Genomic DNA, 17,370 nt, shown 5'->3' with positions numbered 1-17,370 from the left:
CCCCAAAGTGAAGCTCTGCAAAAGATGCCGCAGCATTAAATTTTCTGCAATCATATGATTAGACAACTAAAGAAGAAACAAAAAAAAGATGTGAGGGTGAATACTACGCAATCTTCTTTATAAATAATTTTTTAGTTCTGATGGACTGTATCATTTGGCATCTAATTCACAGATAAAAATAAGCAGATAGTTACAAGATGGAGGAGGGGGGAAAAGTTAGTTAAAAAAAAAAGAAAGTCTGCAAGGCACATGCAAATGTTTCCCACAACTGCAGGAGAATATAGCTTGTCAAGTGAGAAGTAATAGTACAAGATGGATAATTGAAGGTGGCAAAGGGCAATAAATCCGGGCATTTTTCATTTGAGCTTCTAGAACTGTCATAATGGAGTGAGTAACTCAAGTGAAAAATTTTCAAGAGACAATTGTAAAGTCGATCCATTCTCCACACACAAATGAGCGGCGTATTTATATGATGTTTTTGTTGGTGCGTATGTTACTAAAACTTTCACATACTATTGTTCTGGTGGCTTTCACATGTTTACTCAGCTGTCCTTGATGTTATTCATGTAGTATTAAACTGTGTGGTTACAAAATTTATACCAAATAATGATATAAATAATTTTTTTATGAAGCTTTGATTATCTCCAACTATTTGTTGAAGTGGCTTCACTCCTCAATTATCAGAATCGTTGCACTGTCACCTTTAGTCTTAGACTAACTGATATTGACGTTAATTGTTAATTTCAAATTAATAAGTTTGAGTTATAAATCATTTTTGCCAAAAAGAACAACCGACACCCTAGAGCTCAAAAATATGAAGCAACTGGCATTTTACTTTTCTTTTTCATCAAAACACATAGCATCATGTTTGAAGTGTCATATGTTTTACTGATTAGGTATTTATTAATAAAAAAATGTTCATCAACTGAATTAAAAATCATTTAGCATAACGTCACAAATTATATTAACTTCGATTTTAATTATAAGACTTTATTTATAGTTTACAAACGAAGTCTTATAATTAAAATGTGAGCTAGTATAAATTTATATTGGCTTAATAACTCACAAGTCAAGCAAGCAAACTGTGATTTATGAGCTAGCGAAGAGATTTATAACATACATGGTTGCTAAGTTGTGATTTATTTTAATATTTTAACCCACACGATCAATACAACACCTGTCATATTTCCTAATTGAAATCTTTGATTGAATTTATGGGCGAATAGACGTACAACTTGGTTCATCTATGTGATTGAACTACTCTGAACTCTCTAGTAATGAGTTGTAGTAGACCAAAGCCTAAAGAGCTGAGAGCCAGACCATGAGTTCTCTCCAGTTAAAAAGACACTGAGAATTCTCGTGTGCCCGGAGCTAACCCATTACAGGATATAAACTATAAAGAAAGAATCTCATCGAGGGCCTTCAGAATGTAAGCAAATTTTTGGGACCTTCGTGATGACAAACCACGTATGATATAAAATATAACACGCACAAATATATATGTGTGTGTATGTATCCTACTCAATTCAAGGCCGCCATCACATAACATACTTGATATTGTCAAATATAACAATCAAGAGGAAATTTCAAAACATACTTCCACATAGGTAGAGGTCATGCTTTTTATCAATTATCATACCCCTACTTCATTAAATTTTACGATACTAATCACATGATTTTATACACAATAACAAGGAAAATGAAAAGGACTGGCATCAGTCAAACACCAGAAATCAGCAATGAACTTTATAATCAGTGACATATCATATCCTGGAGCATGCGGCTGGAGCAGGGCATGCCGGGGTTAGAGGTTTATGTGACGGGAAAAACGGATGACTGAGATCTCGTGACAGCAAAAGCTGATATTCAATCTTAAGGACAAACAAAACGATTTTTATTGTCAAAGTTTCGTTTTCAAAAGTCAGCCTTTAACATCTATTAATGTGTGTTCCTTACGTGTGGATAAAGCCTTACATTTTTCTTTCTTCTTCTCCATCTCATGACTAAGGGACAGAGAGAGACTCCGAAGAATTTATGGAAACACTTTCTAAAATTCAAAGGCTTTGAAGCATTAATTCTCTTCCTCGAGCATTGTATGTGAATCTCCCAAGCGCCAACTTAAAACCCATGTCTATGGTCCATCTGTTCCAAACAAATAGTAGCACTCTCTCTGTTTGAACTTTCCTCCTGACTGAACCTTTCCTCCTAACTAAAACTAGACTTCCAAGAGCTTTGTTTTGCCACTATTAGTAACTAGCAACCAGGATTATTCCTTTCAGAAAAAGGAATTGCCACTCTTCTACCGCCCTCATTTCCTGTAGGCCCCCACGCCACTCAAACTCAATCTTCACCATCAAATCGCCAATCCAAAGGCTCACCAACTTCCATCATACTGTTTCTCTGCTTTCTGCTCTGGTTTTGTTATTAGGTCCAATCGCTAGCTAGGACAAGGAGCTAGCTACCCCAGCCCAGAGATTCACTATTCACCAATTTCAAACCAAAATTAGTTCATTTCAATAATCCTTACCATCACTCACTGACATCAGCGTAGGCAGAGAAACGGTGACTGATGTGGGTGTTTCAATAATCTTTTTCCCAATTTTTTTACCAGATACACGAAGAAATATATATAAACAATTTATAATTCTTTTAGTTATAAATATAAGGTTTATTTTGTAATACAATTTGCATTACAAAATAGATTTTATATTTAAAATCTATTATAAAATGTCACAGTACATTATATGTTTGAGTATTTTACCATTCTATAATTCAGGGCAGAGATTGATGTGTCTTTGACCAGAGAAGCAATAGATTTGAGTGGACAACTAAAGCTGGTGATTTTCATATGCACAAGTAAGAATAATTAGAGTTCTACCCACTCCCCCACCCTCAAATCGTGAAAGCCGGAGCCACATGTGCTTGTGCTCTCCTCTTGTCTATCTCTCACCGTCCCTTTGACTAAAAATTTTTTTTCTCGTCTCCAAGAAGTTACTGCGACTGCGATCAGCTTTTACTTTTGTGTATCTAGGAAATTTCTATGTTATCATTTACATGGCAGAACAAATACTGCTACTGCGGCATTTTGCAGGGTAGCAAACCTCAGCGATTCAAACCAGTTAAAAATAAAGTTATAGACACATCCAGTACTGCCCGTGTGACCAAACAGAAGATTTTCAGTCCCGTTGGGAGAGAAATGAGCAATATTAGATTTTCTGTGTTTAAAGGTTCAAGCACACCATGCGCATTAGTCCCTTTGAGATCACAAAAGGGTCTAAAGCACTGAAATGCATAACTTAAAATACATTGCTTTTTGGGGAATATACCCCAACAAAGACCAGAAAAAACAAAACTTTGGTTTCTTTGGGATGAGTGAGGATTTGAAAATGAGGCTTTAATACACTGGTGTTTCAAGCAAACTTTGAGTTGAATTTTATTTTCTTGAAAAGAAGAGCGCATTGGTTGGTTCCACCATAAGCTCTTTTCTTTACTCCTTAAAAAGAGCAGCACCCAATTGTAAAATATGAATCAGTGTGAAAGGAGGATGGAAACAAAAGAAAAAAAACCGTACATAATAAAGGCAGCCAACTAATGGTCTATCCTGTCCTTGGATTTAGACATACCTGACAGTAATATATTTACTTCATTATTTGCTTCGATTTCAGGGAAGGACCCCCACAATAGCTTTCTTTTTCTCTTGATTACACCTCTGACTGAGGCTCTGACCTTTGGAACCCCAAGACAGACGAAGGGCCTGATGATCTCTCCCCCAGCTCTCACTGTTACTGGCAAACTGATCAAGCTGCCACTATTAGTGCACTTCTTCCTGGTGGGTCATAATGTCGTGCTGCGAGTGAGGTGGAAAGAAAATGTACTAACACTTGACTAAAGTCAGATAATAAGAGAAGCTCGAAACTGGAAAAATCCAACACAAAAAGAGAACAGTGGATATATAGGCGTTGTAATGCCCCATCTCGTTTCGTTATCCTAGTTATTCAAAATAAGCAATGTCACTTGTATAAAGATTGATATGCAACCTTTAAATACTCATGGAACTATTGATGTGTTATCCTTAAAATTTACTGACTTGAGACCAACTAAATCTGCATGCAACCCAAAATTCTCTCAGTCACTCAATAAAACAAAAAAGTATTAAGATTGGATTAAAAATAAAAAGAGAGGAAAAACGAACAGAGATTATTTATTTTTCAGTTGGGACCCAAACTTCGGGTCCCTACCCAAAAACACCCGTATCCTGCGCCAAAGATTGGCTGATTCACAAGATGACATCTCTTTCATTCATTCAAATCAATGTTCCAACATCACATTCTTCTCCCTATATAAGCCTCACTTCCAACCACAATTTCCTAACAAGTTCGAAGCTGAGTTCTCTTCCAATTTCCTCCGGCGGACAATTTGTCAAGCGCATGGAGTACAGCATTCCTCCCCCCAGCAACCTCACCTCATCAACAGCGTCATCCTCGAAGGCGAAGAAAAAGAGCGGGAAGAAAAGCAAGGGAGGTGTGAAGCTTTCCACCGATCCACAGAGCGTGGCAGCTCGAGAACGAAGGCACCGGATCAGCGATCGGTTCAAGATCTTGCAGAGCATGGTTCCTGGTGGGAGCAAGATGGACACAGTGTCGATGTTAGAGGAAGCGATTCATTACGTGAAGTTTCTGAAAACTCAGATATGGCTCCACCAAACCATGATTAACTCTGTCGACGATGACTACCTTTCATTTCCCAACCATGAACAGTTCCCTTCTCTTCAACTAAACCCACCTTCTTCTTCTTCAGTGGGTTCTGTGCAGAATTTGACGCAGATACCACTGGAAGAACAGTATTGCTGCTTCGAAAACGAAGTTACTGCAACAATACTGGACGCCAATATGAACTATTGGCCGGCTTAGTCTTTACTCTATATTTGTCCTATATACAAGTTTACTACATCTACTTAGTATATGCCGCTAGGTAGTGATGTTATTGCAAAATCTGTGTGTAAAAAATAGTTAAAATGTCGTCTTCGGTGTGTGCGGTGGTGATGCAGTGTTGTAGTTGCAGTGAAGGAAATGTCACTATCCTCTTTTTGCATGAATCCTGGCATTATGGTCATTATCGGTCTTTTGGTTGTTTTTTTAATTGAAATATTTTGATGAAATTATTCTGTAAGGATGAATCCTCTAAAATTAATTTTCTTACAAAAGATCATATCCATGAAACATCAAATTGGAACCTTCGAGTATTGTTCAAAGTCGAAGGTACCTGGGCTTTATGAGTAAATCCCAAAACAATCTTATATTATAAAAATATATAAAAGAAATGAAGGATTACATAAATAATGTGATTTATTATAAATTTGTTTTAGTATATATTGATACCTTGGCTTTATGAGTAAATCCCAATTATGTTTATAGTCATCTTCAGAAAATTTCGTCTTGAAATAATAATAAATGAAAAAACTGTGTGACATTTCTCGTCCTGTATTTCTGAACAAAATTCAGATCCAAATTATTATTGTTTTGATTAAAGTAAACCTTTTGTTGGTCTAAGAATGGAATATAAAGTCTTAAGAAATGTGTAAACAATGGTGAAGTCTTTAATTCCTCGTGTTTAAATAACTTTTCACACTCAATTACTCAGATTGTTATTTACTTACCTCGAATTTGATTGTCATTTACATTAAGTTGGTATCTTTATAAACTCTAGTTTTTATTTACAAATAACTGAATTGTTATCTTCATAAACCCACCTTCTCATTTGCCAAAAAATTTAGTCGTTATTTGCTAAAACTGGTTATTTACATATAACTAAATTTTTATTTATACATGCGCAAGTTATTATTTTTATTCTGAATAACGGCTATTACTTATATTACTTATGTATAGCACTACCTCGGTCCTCCAGTTTTAAATATAAAAGTCAGTTGACTAATTTGAGTGGATTAAGAAAATAAGTTAAGTTAATTATTTGTAATAAATAAGTGTTATTTTTACTGAAATATCCTTGCTAATCAAGTTATTGGTTAAAACTATCATTATTAGAAGGATTACCTTAGAAAAAAATAGATAAATATAAGAGACAAAGTAGATTGTGGTATTATATTTGAGACTAAAATAAAAGTCAAACAATATCTTATATTAAGGACAGAAGATAGTACTCCTCCGGTCCTTAATATAGGACCCAATTTTTGAGTTGATTTTGATCCTAAATATAAGACTCATTTATCATATTTATCAATTTTCTCTAAATTACCCTTATGGATATTCCCTCAATCATAATCAAGTAGAAGAGGGAGATGAGGTATTAAGAAAGATGATTATGGTGTTTTAGGAAAAATGTGTCACTTTCTTATAATTAACTAACTTACCTAACTTCTTTAATCTAATCAAATTAGTTAAATGGGTCTTATATTAAGGACCGGAGGAGTATTAATTAAGGTGTTTGAGCAGCCAGTTGTTGATAATTATTTTGGAAAACAAGTGGTCTTGGATTTTAGTCTCGTCATCAAGACCACCCCAATCTGCCGGTTGGACTCCGTGGCGGTAGCTAACCGGAGCTTCCGGGACTGGCGATAAAAACGTATCTACACATAAGAAACTTGAGAGTTGAGAAGTATTTGTACATTTAATGAGATTTATTTATTAGATTCCTCATAGAACTTTAAAGTAATTTTCCCCAATTTGTTTACCAGTAGATGGATCCTATCTACGATATACAGTAGCACAATATGTTTAATAACATGAGAGTTTACCCCTCAGTTTGCTGTTCGATAAATCATACTTTTTTGGCCATTGATCATTGATCACCGAGGGCACAAAACTTTTTTCATTGAGGAAATTCACAGGTTGTGGGGATATGTTTGTGTTCGACGGTTAAGTAAAAAGATACACCATATTTTGAGAAAAATTAAATAAAACGTTACTGTGCAAGGCGTTATCTTCCCTTTGTTCTTCTGGGCCTTGTTATCTTTGTGAATTTTCTTTTTCTTTTTTTAATCTGAACACATGATTAGGATGTCGAAGTTAGAGTCCGTTTATTGCTATTCAAAGGCATTTTTTTCTCCATACATTCGCCCTTCTGCAATTGTTGATGCTGCACACTTGAATTATGCATATGATAAATGCGTTGCATATATTTGCCGAGTCGTTGAGATGACGAGGGCTCTTGAAGTGTTCGATGGAAGTTCTGAATGAGCATTGTCATCGTCTAATAAACTTGCTGATTAACGAGCATTAAAAGTACCACCTTCAGAAATCAGTAGGGGTGTATTGCTGTAACTCATTTTTGGTTGTCAATTTTTGGATGACTTTCTTTGTGTACGTACAAGATATACATTTACATTTACCTGTCCGTGTACAGTCTACAGATAGAAAAAGAGCAGACTAGAAAAAGGCATTGAAACCCACAGTTTCTCCAGATGGCATCAATCCATTTATCTGCTGGTCACTGAGTAGTCAGAGATGGATTATTGCTATTCGGGTTGTGTTTGTGTATGTACATCATGTGCATGTCTGTAACATATATAATCAGAAAAAAAAAGGATCACAATTGAATAAAGGGGAATTCTCTTCCCCCCCCCCCTCTCATCTCAGATGCACCTGAGAGGAAGGAGAAGCCCAAGAAACAGAAAACGTTGAAACTGGTGGTGTATGGTAGCATTGACACCTTGGGTTATGAATGGCCTTCTTCCTACTTATGTCGAGCCTGGAACAAAAAACACAGTACCATCCTCTAAACCTTGGGATACCCAATTCATCTTCATATTCATAGTCATCACATTCTTCAATCTCATCTGAGCTCTCTTCTTCTGCTTCTTCCTCCTCGTCATCGTAGTAATCATCACCAGGCGTATAAGTCAACCCAAACATGGGAAATATTACTCGAAGGATCCTATGAATGCTGTTATTGCTCCATTTTCTTCCTTTTTCCCAAAGCATCAACGGAGCAACAACTATTCCTGCTCCCACCCCAAAACCCACTCCAGTGAATACAAAATCCCAATCAAATTCAGCTACTGCATCACTAGTATTTATCACTCCTGGATTTGTACATTTTGGAGTCAAAGGCGGTCCACATAATCCTTTGTTGCCACCGAAGGAAGGTGCTTCAAATGACTGTATTTGGGTGCCTGTAGGAATCCTCCCCACCAGTTGGTTAAAAGAGAGGTTCAAGAATGCAAGGAAAGATAAACTTGCAATTTGTACTGGAATCTCCCCCGTCAAAGAATTATTTGACAGGTCCAAGGACTCGAGCTTTCTCAAATTCCCAATAGATGATGGTATCTGGCCGCTGAAAGCATTATTGGACAAGTTCAGAATATACAGTGCTTTAAAATTCATCATCTCCTCTGGTATTGGTCCTTCAAGATGGTTGGATGAGAAGTCAATGGCAGTGAAGACGGTTAGAATTTTAACCCACTTCCTCTGTATGCCTTTGCTCGTAATACTCACTCTGTCCTGATAATAAACATTACCAAATTTCAAGATCTGATATTGAAGTGTTTGTGCTTCATCGGGCATCATTCCTTCCCATGCTGTGAATGATTTTCCTGGTAGCACACCCCTAAAATTGTTGGAAGCTAAATCAGCAATTTGAAGCACATGCCAGCTATCATTGGTGTTCGGGCATCCAATGGAACCATGGAAATTATTTTGTCGCAAGACCAGGACACGGAGTGTGGATATGTTCTTCAAGAAACATGGAAATGCATCAAACATATGATTCCTTCCCAGGTCCAACACTTCTAATCCTGAGCAATTAGCAAGAGAATTTGGCATCGGTCCATCTAACGAATTTTCATGGAGATCTAGAGTCCTCAGAGTACACCAAGCTGGAAACTTGTCAGGTATTTTCCCCGCGAGATTGTTTTTCCGCAGAGTTAGTATGGCAAGGGTCTCACTCATTTCCATTAAACATGAAGGAATTGCACCAGAGAAGTTATTGAGGGAAAGATCAAGCACTTGAAGACTTGAAAAATTGCAGAAGAATTGAGGAATGGTGCCTCGAAAAGAATTATTTGATAGAGATAGGAAAATTGTGAAAGCCGTGTAATCACTTGGATAAGCTGGGATGTCGAAAGAGCTGAACTTATTGATTGAGTAGTCCAAATAGGCAGAACGCCTAGGTAAAAAGGGAATTTGCCCTCGGATATGGTTGTCATGAAGGTCAAGGAGCGTCAAACTAGAACTTAAATTCTGCAACGGTCTTTCAAAACCAGTCAGCAAATTATGGGAAAGATTAAGGTAAGTGAGACTTTCAAGTTTCCAAAGCCAGCTGGGTATCAGACCTGGGATTTGATTATCTGAAAAATCCAAATCAGTTAATTTGGGCTGGTGTCTTAAGAAACCAGGGAAAGTCTCCAACTTGCAACCAGCCAATTTTAGAGTGGTCATGTTGAGAACTGAAGACAGGCGAGAATCTGATTTATTCACCTTGATTGACAAGTTGTTGTATGAAAGATCTAACGAAGTTAAATTTCTGAGCTCCACAATCATATCTAGCAGGATTAGCCCATTGAACTTGTTTGACGAAAGTTGGAGAATACCAAGTCCTCTGAGTTGGAAGATAGATCTTGGAATAGGACCTGATAAATTATTGCTGCTCAAATCGAGGGTGTTTAATACGGAGGAAGGCACAATTGAGAACTCATGCAGTTGACTGAACCGATTGTCGGAAAGCTTAATGCTCTGCAGGGATGAAAGCATAAAAAGAGAGGAAGGGATGGTGCCACTGATGTAATTACTACGCAGGTTAATGGTGACTAGATTTTGTAGTCCCTTAAATCGATCAGGTGACGAAATTTTGCCACTTAACACATTATCAGAAAGGTCCATGTACGTGAGTTTCTTGGCCGTACTAAACGATGGAATCGGACCGCTGAAGTTGTTCATTGACAAGTCCAGATAAGCGAGTTCAGCAAGCTTTGAGATTGAATTGGGAAGTCGTCCTGAAAAGTGAGAAATTGAAAGATCTAATTTGGATAAGTTTTTCAAGTTACTGATTGAATCTGGTAGCCCTCCGGAAAAATTTGTACCACTCACTACGAGGGTTTGGAGAGATCCATTCAATGGGAAATTCTGGAATGACCCACTGAGACCAGTATTATAAGATATGTCAATGAAGGTCAATGTCTTCACCAGAAAGATATTCTGTGGGAAAATTCCACTCAACCCGCAAGAGCTAAGATGCAATCTGGTCAGATTTGTAAAATTACCAAAGAATTCTGGTACTGTGGCTGACAAATTGTTCTGGTCAAGACGAATTACCGAGAGGAGGTTCAGTCTAGATAGGGAAGAATCAATAGGACCTGAAAGATTGCATTGCACCATGCTCAATTCTTGCAGACCGGGGAGTGATGAGAGAGCGGTGCCCCATTCTTGTCCCTGAGCTGATATAGTTACACCATCTAGATACAACCGCCTAATGCTGGTAAGGTTCTGAATAAGCGTTCCCAAATTTGGATTCTCAAGTTTCAGCTCTTGCCCTGTTAAATATGAAAGAGACGATATATCCAGAGTAACTAACCTCGTCAGTTGAGAGATTCCATCTGGGATCGGCCCCATGAAACCAGCATATGACAGATTCAGGTGAGTTAAGTTCTTCAATTTGTAGAACTCACTCGGAATCACAGAACTGAAATTGTTGGAAGCCAAACTCAAATTCTGTAGATACTGGAGACTGAAAATACCGCTTGAACTGTCAAAACCACCAGAGATTGACTCCTCACTCAAATCAAGACCAATAACATGTCCTTGCTCATCGCAAGTGACACCCCTCCAATCACAGCAAGACGAGTTTTGATCCCAAGACGCCAGTTTGATGGGACTTGATTCGTTAAAATCGAGACTGTTCTTCAATCGGAGGAGGAATGATTTCTGGTCTTCAAGACATCTGCTTGATACCACATAAATGTTGAAACAGAAAAACATCCAAAAGCAGCAGGCTATGAAGGAACGCCATGAAACTGAACGAATTCTCATTGGATTCTGCAATGGTGGCCACCCATACAACGTAAAACCAAAGTTTGAAGGTTGAAACAAACAGTGAGCTCATGGGATTTCAGACCCATGAAAAACACCTCTCTGCCCCGAGCTTCATTGTTTGACTGACAACGCAGGATGAAGGTGGATCAAATGTTGGCAAGGAAACCGGAAACGCACAGAGAGAGAGAGAGAGAGGAATTTGGGAAGAGAATGGAATGGTCAAACACGGGAGAGGCTGACGTGAAGCGTGGTCAGAGCAAAACCATGTTCATCGCTCCGTTGGATTGCTTGTTGGATGGAAGAAAAATGAAAAACCCAATAAAGAGAAGGTCCTGTTGGTTGCAAATTATTGCCGTTTGCGCGTTTCAAACTTTCAATGTCGGCCTTGTCAGTTGTCATTTTCTGAAGACTTTTGGATGGCTTCTGATATGGGACACTCGCAAAAGTTTTTAGATTATTCAATTCCATAGGTCGAAAGGTTGGCATCAATAAATCTGGCATGACCCCTTTAACATCAAAGCAATTTTATAATCATATCATATCCTAATATTAAACTGAACTTGCTTAGTCAAACAGGCAAAAGATATCTTTGCTCAAAAAAAAAAAAACTGGCAAAAGATATCAAGTGAGATCACTTCACCGATTTAGAACGTTCATTAATTTTTCTTCTTGTTAAAAAAAAAAAAATTGCCCAACTCATGCAGTTCACCGTCCGATCTTGAATATAAACTTTATTTAACCAGGTTTTGTGTTGGCAGAAAAAACTTAACCAAGTTTTGTAAAAGAAGAAAAATTAAAAAATAGTTATTTGTAATTAATACTGTTCCTCTGGTTTTAAAATTAAAACCTATTTTGTATTGTAACTTACACCATAAATTCAGGATCAGGAGAGTATAAGAAAAAGTTCCTTTTATTTAAAACTCCTCCAAAAACTTATTAAATTAATTTAATTAGATTAAAAAAAGTTAGGTAAATTAAAAACATCATAATCATTTTTTTAATATTATTCTTTTTTACTTAATTATTATTGAGCAAGAATTAACAAAAAATAATTAAAGAAATTAATAAATATGATAAATATGTCTTATATTTAAAACTAATAAAATTTAATAATTAAATTTTATATTAAAAATGGAAGGAATAATTAAAATTTAATATGCAGGGAAAAGTGAAAACGGGATATGTCGTTGTGGTGGGCCTCGTCGGGGAACGAGGACAGTTAAGGCTGGAAGAGGAAAAGCCCCCATAAATTAAGATGATGTCCCGTTAGGGTTCGCTTTCCATGAAGTGGCTGACATTCTGACTCTGACAAATAACTTACTAAATAAAAACACACACAAATCTCGGTTGCCCCTTTTTCATCCTCAGATACTCCCAAAATGAATCCTCAATCTTCCGATGTTCTCATCATGAATCCAAATTTCAAAATAAATTTTATTTTAAAAGCTAACTAGGAGGTGTTTCCGCTACTAGAAGCTTCTCCAACCAGAATAAAAATTTTTAATCATGGACAAAATATATTCATAAAAATTATGTAATTTACTTTCAACAATTATAAAAACTAATTATAAAATTTTTTATTTTTGAAGAGATAAAAAATACTTTCTAAATATAATTTAAATGAAACGTAAACATAATGTTCACATTAAAAAAACTTTAAAAGTGTAAAGAAAACAGCAAAAATAAGTAATTTTTAAATAAAAAAAAATGGAATGACATGAACTATTTCACACTTATCACTGAGCTATCTCATATTTGTTGTTTTCAACTTGTGTTAAACTAAATTGAAGCCATCTGCATAATATAATTGAAAGTGTGGATGCAATAGAAGATCTTTTCAGGCAGTTTTTTTTTTTTTTTGGCTTTTTATGATGACATTGGGTAGTGTTTTTTGCATCAATGCAAAATGAAAATGCTTTTTATTGGCTCCGTTCCTCACCGTGTTTAAAATTATTTAAAAACATGTTTTATGGAAGTGAAACAAAACTTTTCTAATATATTTATTTTATATTCTATAAATTACGATTAAAAAATTACTCATAAGTCACCCTAAACAGGCACATTATCATACTACAGGAACTTGTTTTTTTCCATTTTCACATGACAATGTCCTTTTCCTCCATAATACAATGCATCCATTCATTGAAGGATTGAAGGATAACTGAAAAATCTTAAAATTTAGCTTTCTTAAAATTGGTAAGAACCCACTTTCTTTTTCTTTTTTTTTTTTAAAGCAATATCTCCAGCAATTTTTTTTTTTTGGGCCATTGAGCCGAAAGTTTCTTGTGCACGGTGTCTTGAATGTGAAGCCATTAATGAGCCATGTAAAAGTATTAGTTTAAGCGGAAAGGTATTAAAAGATAAGTTGACTATATATATAGGTCTCACAAAATTGAAAAATCGCTAATTTACTCCTGAACATTAATTTCTCTTTTAAAGTTTTCGCTATATAAATATAGTTGGTTGATTTTTTACTTCTTTGTTTTTGCTACAGCTGCTTTGGTTTTGTGTTATTCAGTTCTTTTGTTGTTCTCACTTACCTTAATCTTTCCCATAATTTGCTTGATTGGGATATATATATATATATATATATATATCTTTGTTGGAAAAAAATAGTAGCCATTGAATTATGAAGTCACATAAAACTAGTTTAAGTGATAAGAATGGGATGAGATATGTGCGTGTGTGTTAAACCGAATTAATCTCAATTGAAACAATATTTCAAAAGATAGAATATCAACTGAAACGGTGAAACCAATCTAATTCATGGCGAAAAACAGAAAGAAACCAATCTGATTAAATCACAAAAGCTACAATTTTATCGCTACTGTATAATTTGATACTCTCATTAGCCTTTTCTCCCCCATCAAATTGAAAAGCCAAACCGAATATCAATTGAAATTAAATATGGCTTACACTTAGCATAGAATATCTAACTTCAGAGGAAGAAGAAGGTTATTGATGAACAGCAAGAGCTTTTCATTCTTATTTTTGAAGTGTGACTTGTAGCCAAGGTCTAAGATGCTAGCAATATTCTGATATTTTACATATCAAACACAAAGAAAGATGAAGTTAAAGAAACTTGTAGGGAATAGAATAATATGGAGAATAATTCTCTTATATTTCATTGATCAGAATATACACACATATATACAAGTGAGAGGAGCCTCTGCATTAATGGCTCATTATGATAATATCATATCCTATCAAATCCTAATCGTAATTACATAATATTTACATATCAAATCATATCATATCTCTACACTCCCCCTCAAGTTGGAGCATAAATGTTAAGCATGCCCAACTTGTCACACAGATAGTCAACACGAGTCCCATTTAGAGCTTTAGTTAGAAGGTCGCCTAATTGATCACTAGAACGCACATATCCAGTGGAGATGAAGTTCTCCTTAAGCTTGTCTCTGATAAAATGACAATCAATCTCAATATGTTTGGTACGTTCATGGAACACAGAATTGGAGGCTATATGTAGGGCAGCCTTATTGTCACACCACAACTTTGCTGGCAAAGTGGTTTTGAGGCCAACTTCCTTTAATAGCTGATATATCCAGATTATCTCACATACAGACTGTGCCATAGCTCGGTATTCTGCCTCTGCGCTCGATCTGGACACCACATTTTGTTTCTTGCTTTTCCAGGACACCAGATTCCCGCCCACAAAGACACATATCCTGTAGTAGACCGTCTCGTGGCCTTTGATCCACCATGATCCGCATCACAGAAGCACTCAATGTCTGTATGGCCATGATTTTTGTATAATATCCCACGACCTGGACATCCCTTCAAATAATGTAACACGTGCTCCAAGGCTTCCCACTGTCTGACAGTTGGGGATGCCATGAACTGGCTTAGTACACTGACTGGATAAGTAATATCCGGACGAGTTACAGTGAGATAGTTTAACTTGCCAATCATTCTCCTGTACCTCTCAGGATTCTCAAATGGTTTGCTCTTCTGAGCCTCAAGCATCCGTTTCTCATCATCAAGAGAATCATCGAGTGGTATGCTCCCATCAGCGTCAAGGAGTGGGTTGTGAACCATAGGAAACTTAGTCAGTGCTACTCCCAACTTTCCAGTTTCCTTCAAGAGGTCAAGAACATATTTGCGCTGTGTCAGTAATATGCCCTTCTTGCTTCTCATAACTTCAATACCTAGAAAGTATGTCAGAGAGCCCAGATCCTTCGTCTGAAAGTGGGAATTAAGAAAGGACTTGAGGGACGAGATGCCCGAACCATTACTGCCTGTGATCACAATGTCATCTACATATACCACCAAGAGAATCATGCCAGCCGCTGTTCTTTGATAAAATACAGAATGATCGCACTTGCTTTGGCTCATGCCAAATTTCTGTACGACAGTACTGAACCGGTCAAACCATGCACGAGGGCTTTGCTTCAAACCATACAAGGACCTCTTAAGGCGACATACTTTCCCATGCTCCCCCTGAGCAACGAACCCAGGTGGTTGCTCCATATAGACCTCTTCATGAAGATCACCATGTAAGAATGCATTTTTAATGTCTAATTGATGTAGATCCCAATCATAAGTAGCAGCCAGAGAGATGAACAGACGAACAGATGAGAGCTTAGCAACAGGAGAAAAGGTTTCGGAATAGTCAATGCCATAGGTTTGTGCATAACCTTTAGCCACAAGGCGAGCCTTAAGGCGGTCAAGTGTGCCGTCAGCCTTAGTTTTCGGAGTGAACACCCATTTACATCCAATGGCCTTTTTACCCGCCGGTAAATCGACCAGGGTCCATGTACCAGCCCGATCAAGGGCCGCCATCTCCTCTTCCATTGCAGCACGCCAACCTGAGTGGGCCAAGGCTTCACGAATAGTTCTGGGCACAGAGATAGTATCTAGGGAGGCAACAAAGGAACTGGACACAGGAGACAAGCGGTCATATGAAACAAAGAACGAAATAGGATGGGCACAAGTACGTTTACCTTTGCGAAGGGCAATGGGTAGATCAAGAGAGGCATCCGGGTCTGGAACAGGAGGTGTCTCAGGATTAGGGTCAGAACGAGGTTCAGTGTTGCTCAACTCAGGATCTGAGGGCGAGGCGGACCAGGGAGGAATAGAAGCTGGCGTGGCGGTAGTAATCTCCTTTGACCGTCGTGTATACACACGATCAAATGGTTGAACGAGTGCGGGAGCGGGTGCTTGCGACGACAGTGATGGTGAGGTGACAGAGTATATTAGAAGGTCATCCTCCTCCGCAGGTGGAGCAGGTGGGGAAGAATGCGAGAAATATGGTGTGGACTCCTGAAAGGTGACATCTGCAGATACTAAATAACGATTGAGAGTAGGTGAGAAACGACGATAACCTTTTTGGACCCGAGAGTATCCAAGGAAGACACATTTAAGCGATTTGGGGTCTAACTTTGAAATAGATGGACGTACATCCCGCACAAAACAGACACACCCAAATATCTTAGGAGCAATAGGGAACAAAGGCTTAGAAGGAAAGAGGGTAGAAAAAGGAGAGTTACCATCAAGAACAGAGGAAGGCATTCGATTAATAAGGAAGCAGGCAGTGGAGACTGCGTCAGCCCAAAATGGTTTAGGAACCTGCATTTGAAACAAAAGTGCACGGGCCACCTCAAGTAGGTGGCGATTTTTTCTTTCTGCAACACCATTTTGAGCTGGTGTATCGACACAAGACGACTGATGAAGTATACCATTTTGAAGCATGTAAGATTGGAACGAAGCAGAGAGATATTCTTTAGCATTATCACTTCGTAAGGTGCGAATAGAAACATTAAATTGAGTTTTAATCTCAGCACAAAAATGGGAAAACAATTCAGAACGATGTTTCATTAAATATAACCAAGTTGTCCGGGAATAATCATCAACAAATGTAACAAAGTATTTAAACCCTGCTTTGGACTCTACAGGATAAGGACCCCAAACATCAGAATGGACTAACTCAAAAGGGGATGAAACCCGTTTATTGACACGAGACACTAAAGGAAGACGATGATGCTTGGCAAACTGACATGACTCACAATCTAAAGACGACAAATGCTGAAATTGAGGATAAACTTTCTTAAGAGAAGATAGAGACAAATGACCCAATCAACAATGAACTTCAAAGGGAGAATGACTGCTAGCGCAAGCTACCGCATGAGACACCCGATCATCCAGTATATAGTGCCCGCCAGATTCATAACCTCTACCAATAATCCGCCTCGTCAAAAGATCCTGTATCAAGCAATGAGAAGGAAAAAGTGAGACCCAACAGTTTAGTTGACGGGTGAGTTTACTGGGAGATAGGAGATTAAAAGCAAGTTTAGGAACATTTAGAACAGATGACAAACGAATAGAGGGTGTGGGATTAACAGTGCCAAAACCGAGAACTTGAGACTGG

At 37.4% G+C, this 17,370-nt stretch overlaps 2 protein-coding genes across 2 annotated transcripts; one reads left to right on the top strand and one right to left on the bottom strand.

The window, feature by feature from the left end:
* Nucleotides 1-4,283: 4,283 nt before the first annotated feature.
* LOC114727158 (transcription factor HEC3-like) lies at nucleotides 4,284-4,934 on the top strand. Its single transcript, XM_028913882.1, has one exon. The coding sequence runs from the start codon at nucleotides 4,284-4,286 to the stop codon at nucleotides 4,908-4,910; it is 627 nt and encodes a 208-aa protein (XP_028769715.1). The 3' UTR covers nucleotides 4,911-4,934.
* Nucleotides 4,935-7,583: 2,649 nt separating this feature from the next.
* On the bottom strand, nucleotides 7,584-11,246 carry LOC114727148 (receptor-like protein 33). The gene has a single exon (XM_028913874.1). It carries the CDS (start codon nucleotides 10,977-10,979, stop codon nucleotides 7,584-7,586), a length of 3,396 nt encoding a protein of 1,131 aa, XP_028769707.1. The 5' UTR covers nucleotides 10,980-11,246.
* Between the last annotated feature and the right edge of the window lie 6,124 nt (nucleotides 11,247-17,370).

Source organism: Neltuma alba, unplaced genomic scaffold (genome assembly GCF_004799145.2).
Source record: "Neltuma alba isolate B1F8T4 unplaced genomic scaffold, ASM479914v2 tig00002427_pilon, whole genome shotgun sequence".
NCBI lineage: Eukaryota > Viridiplantae > Streptophyta > Magnoliopsida > Fabales > Fabaceae > Neltuma > Neltuma alba.
The sequence above is the reverse complement of the archived record's forward strand: the minus strand, read 5'-3'. Positions and strand labels throughout refer to the sequence as shown.

Excerpts from the sequence above, each read along its gene's own strand:
- LOC114727148 (XM_028913874.1), bottom strand. The coding sequence starts at position 10,979 with ATGAGAATTCGTTCAGTTTCATGGCGTTCCTTCATAGCCTGCTGCTTT.
- LOC114727158 (XM_028913882.1), top strand. The coding sequence starts at position 4,284 with ATGACATCTCTTTCATTCATTCAAATCAATGTTCCAACATCACATTCT.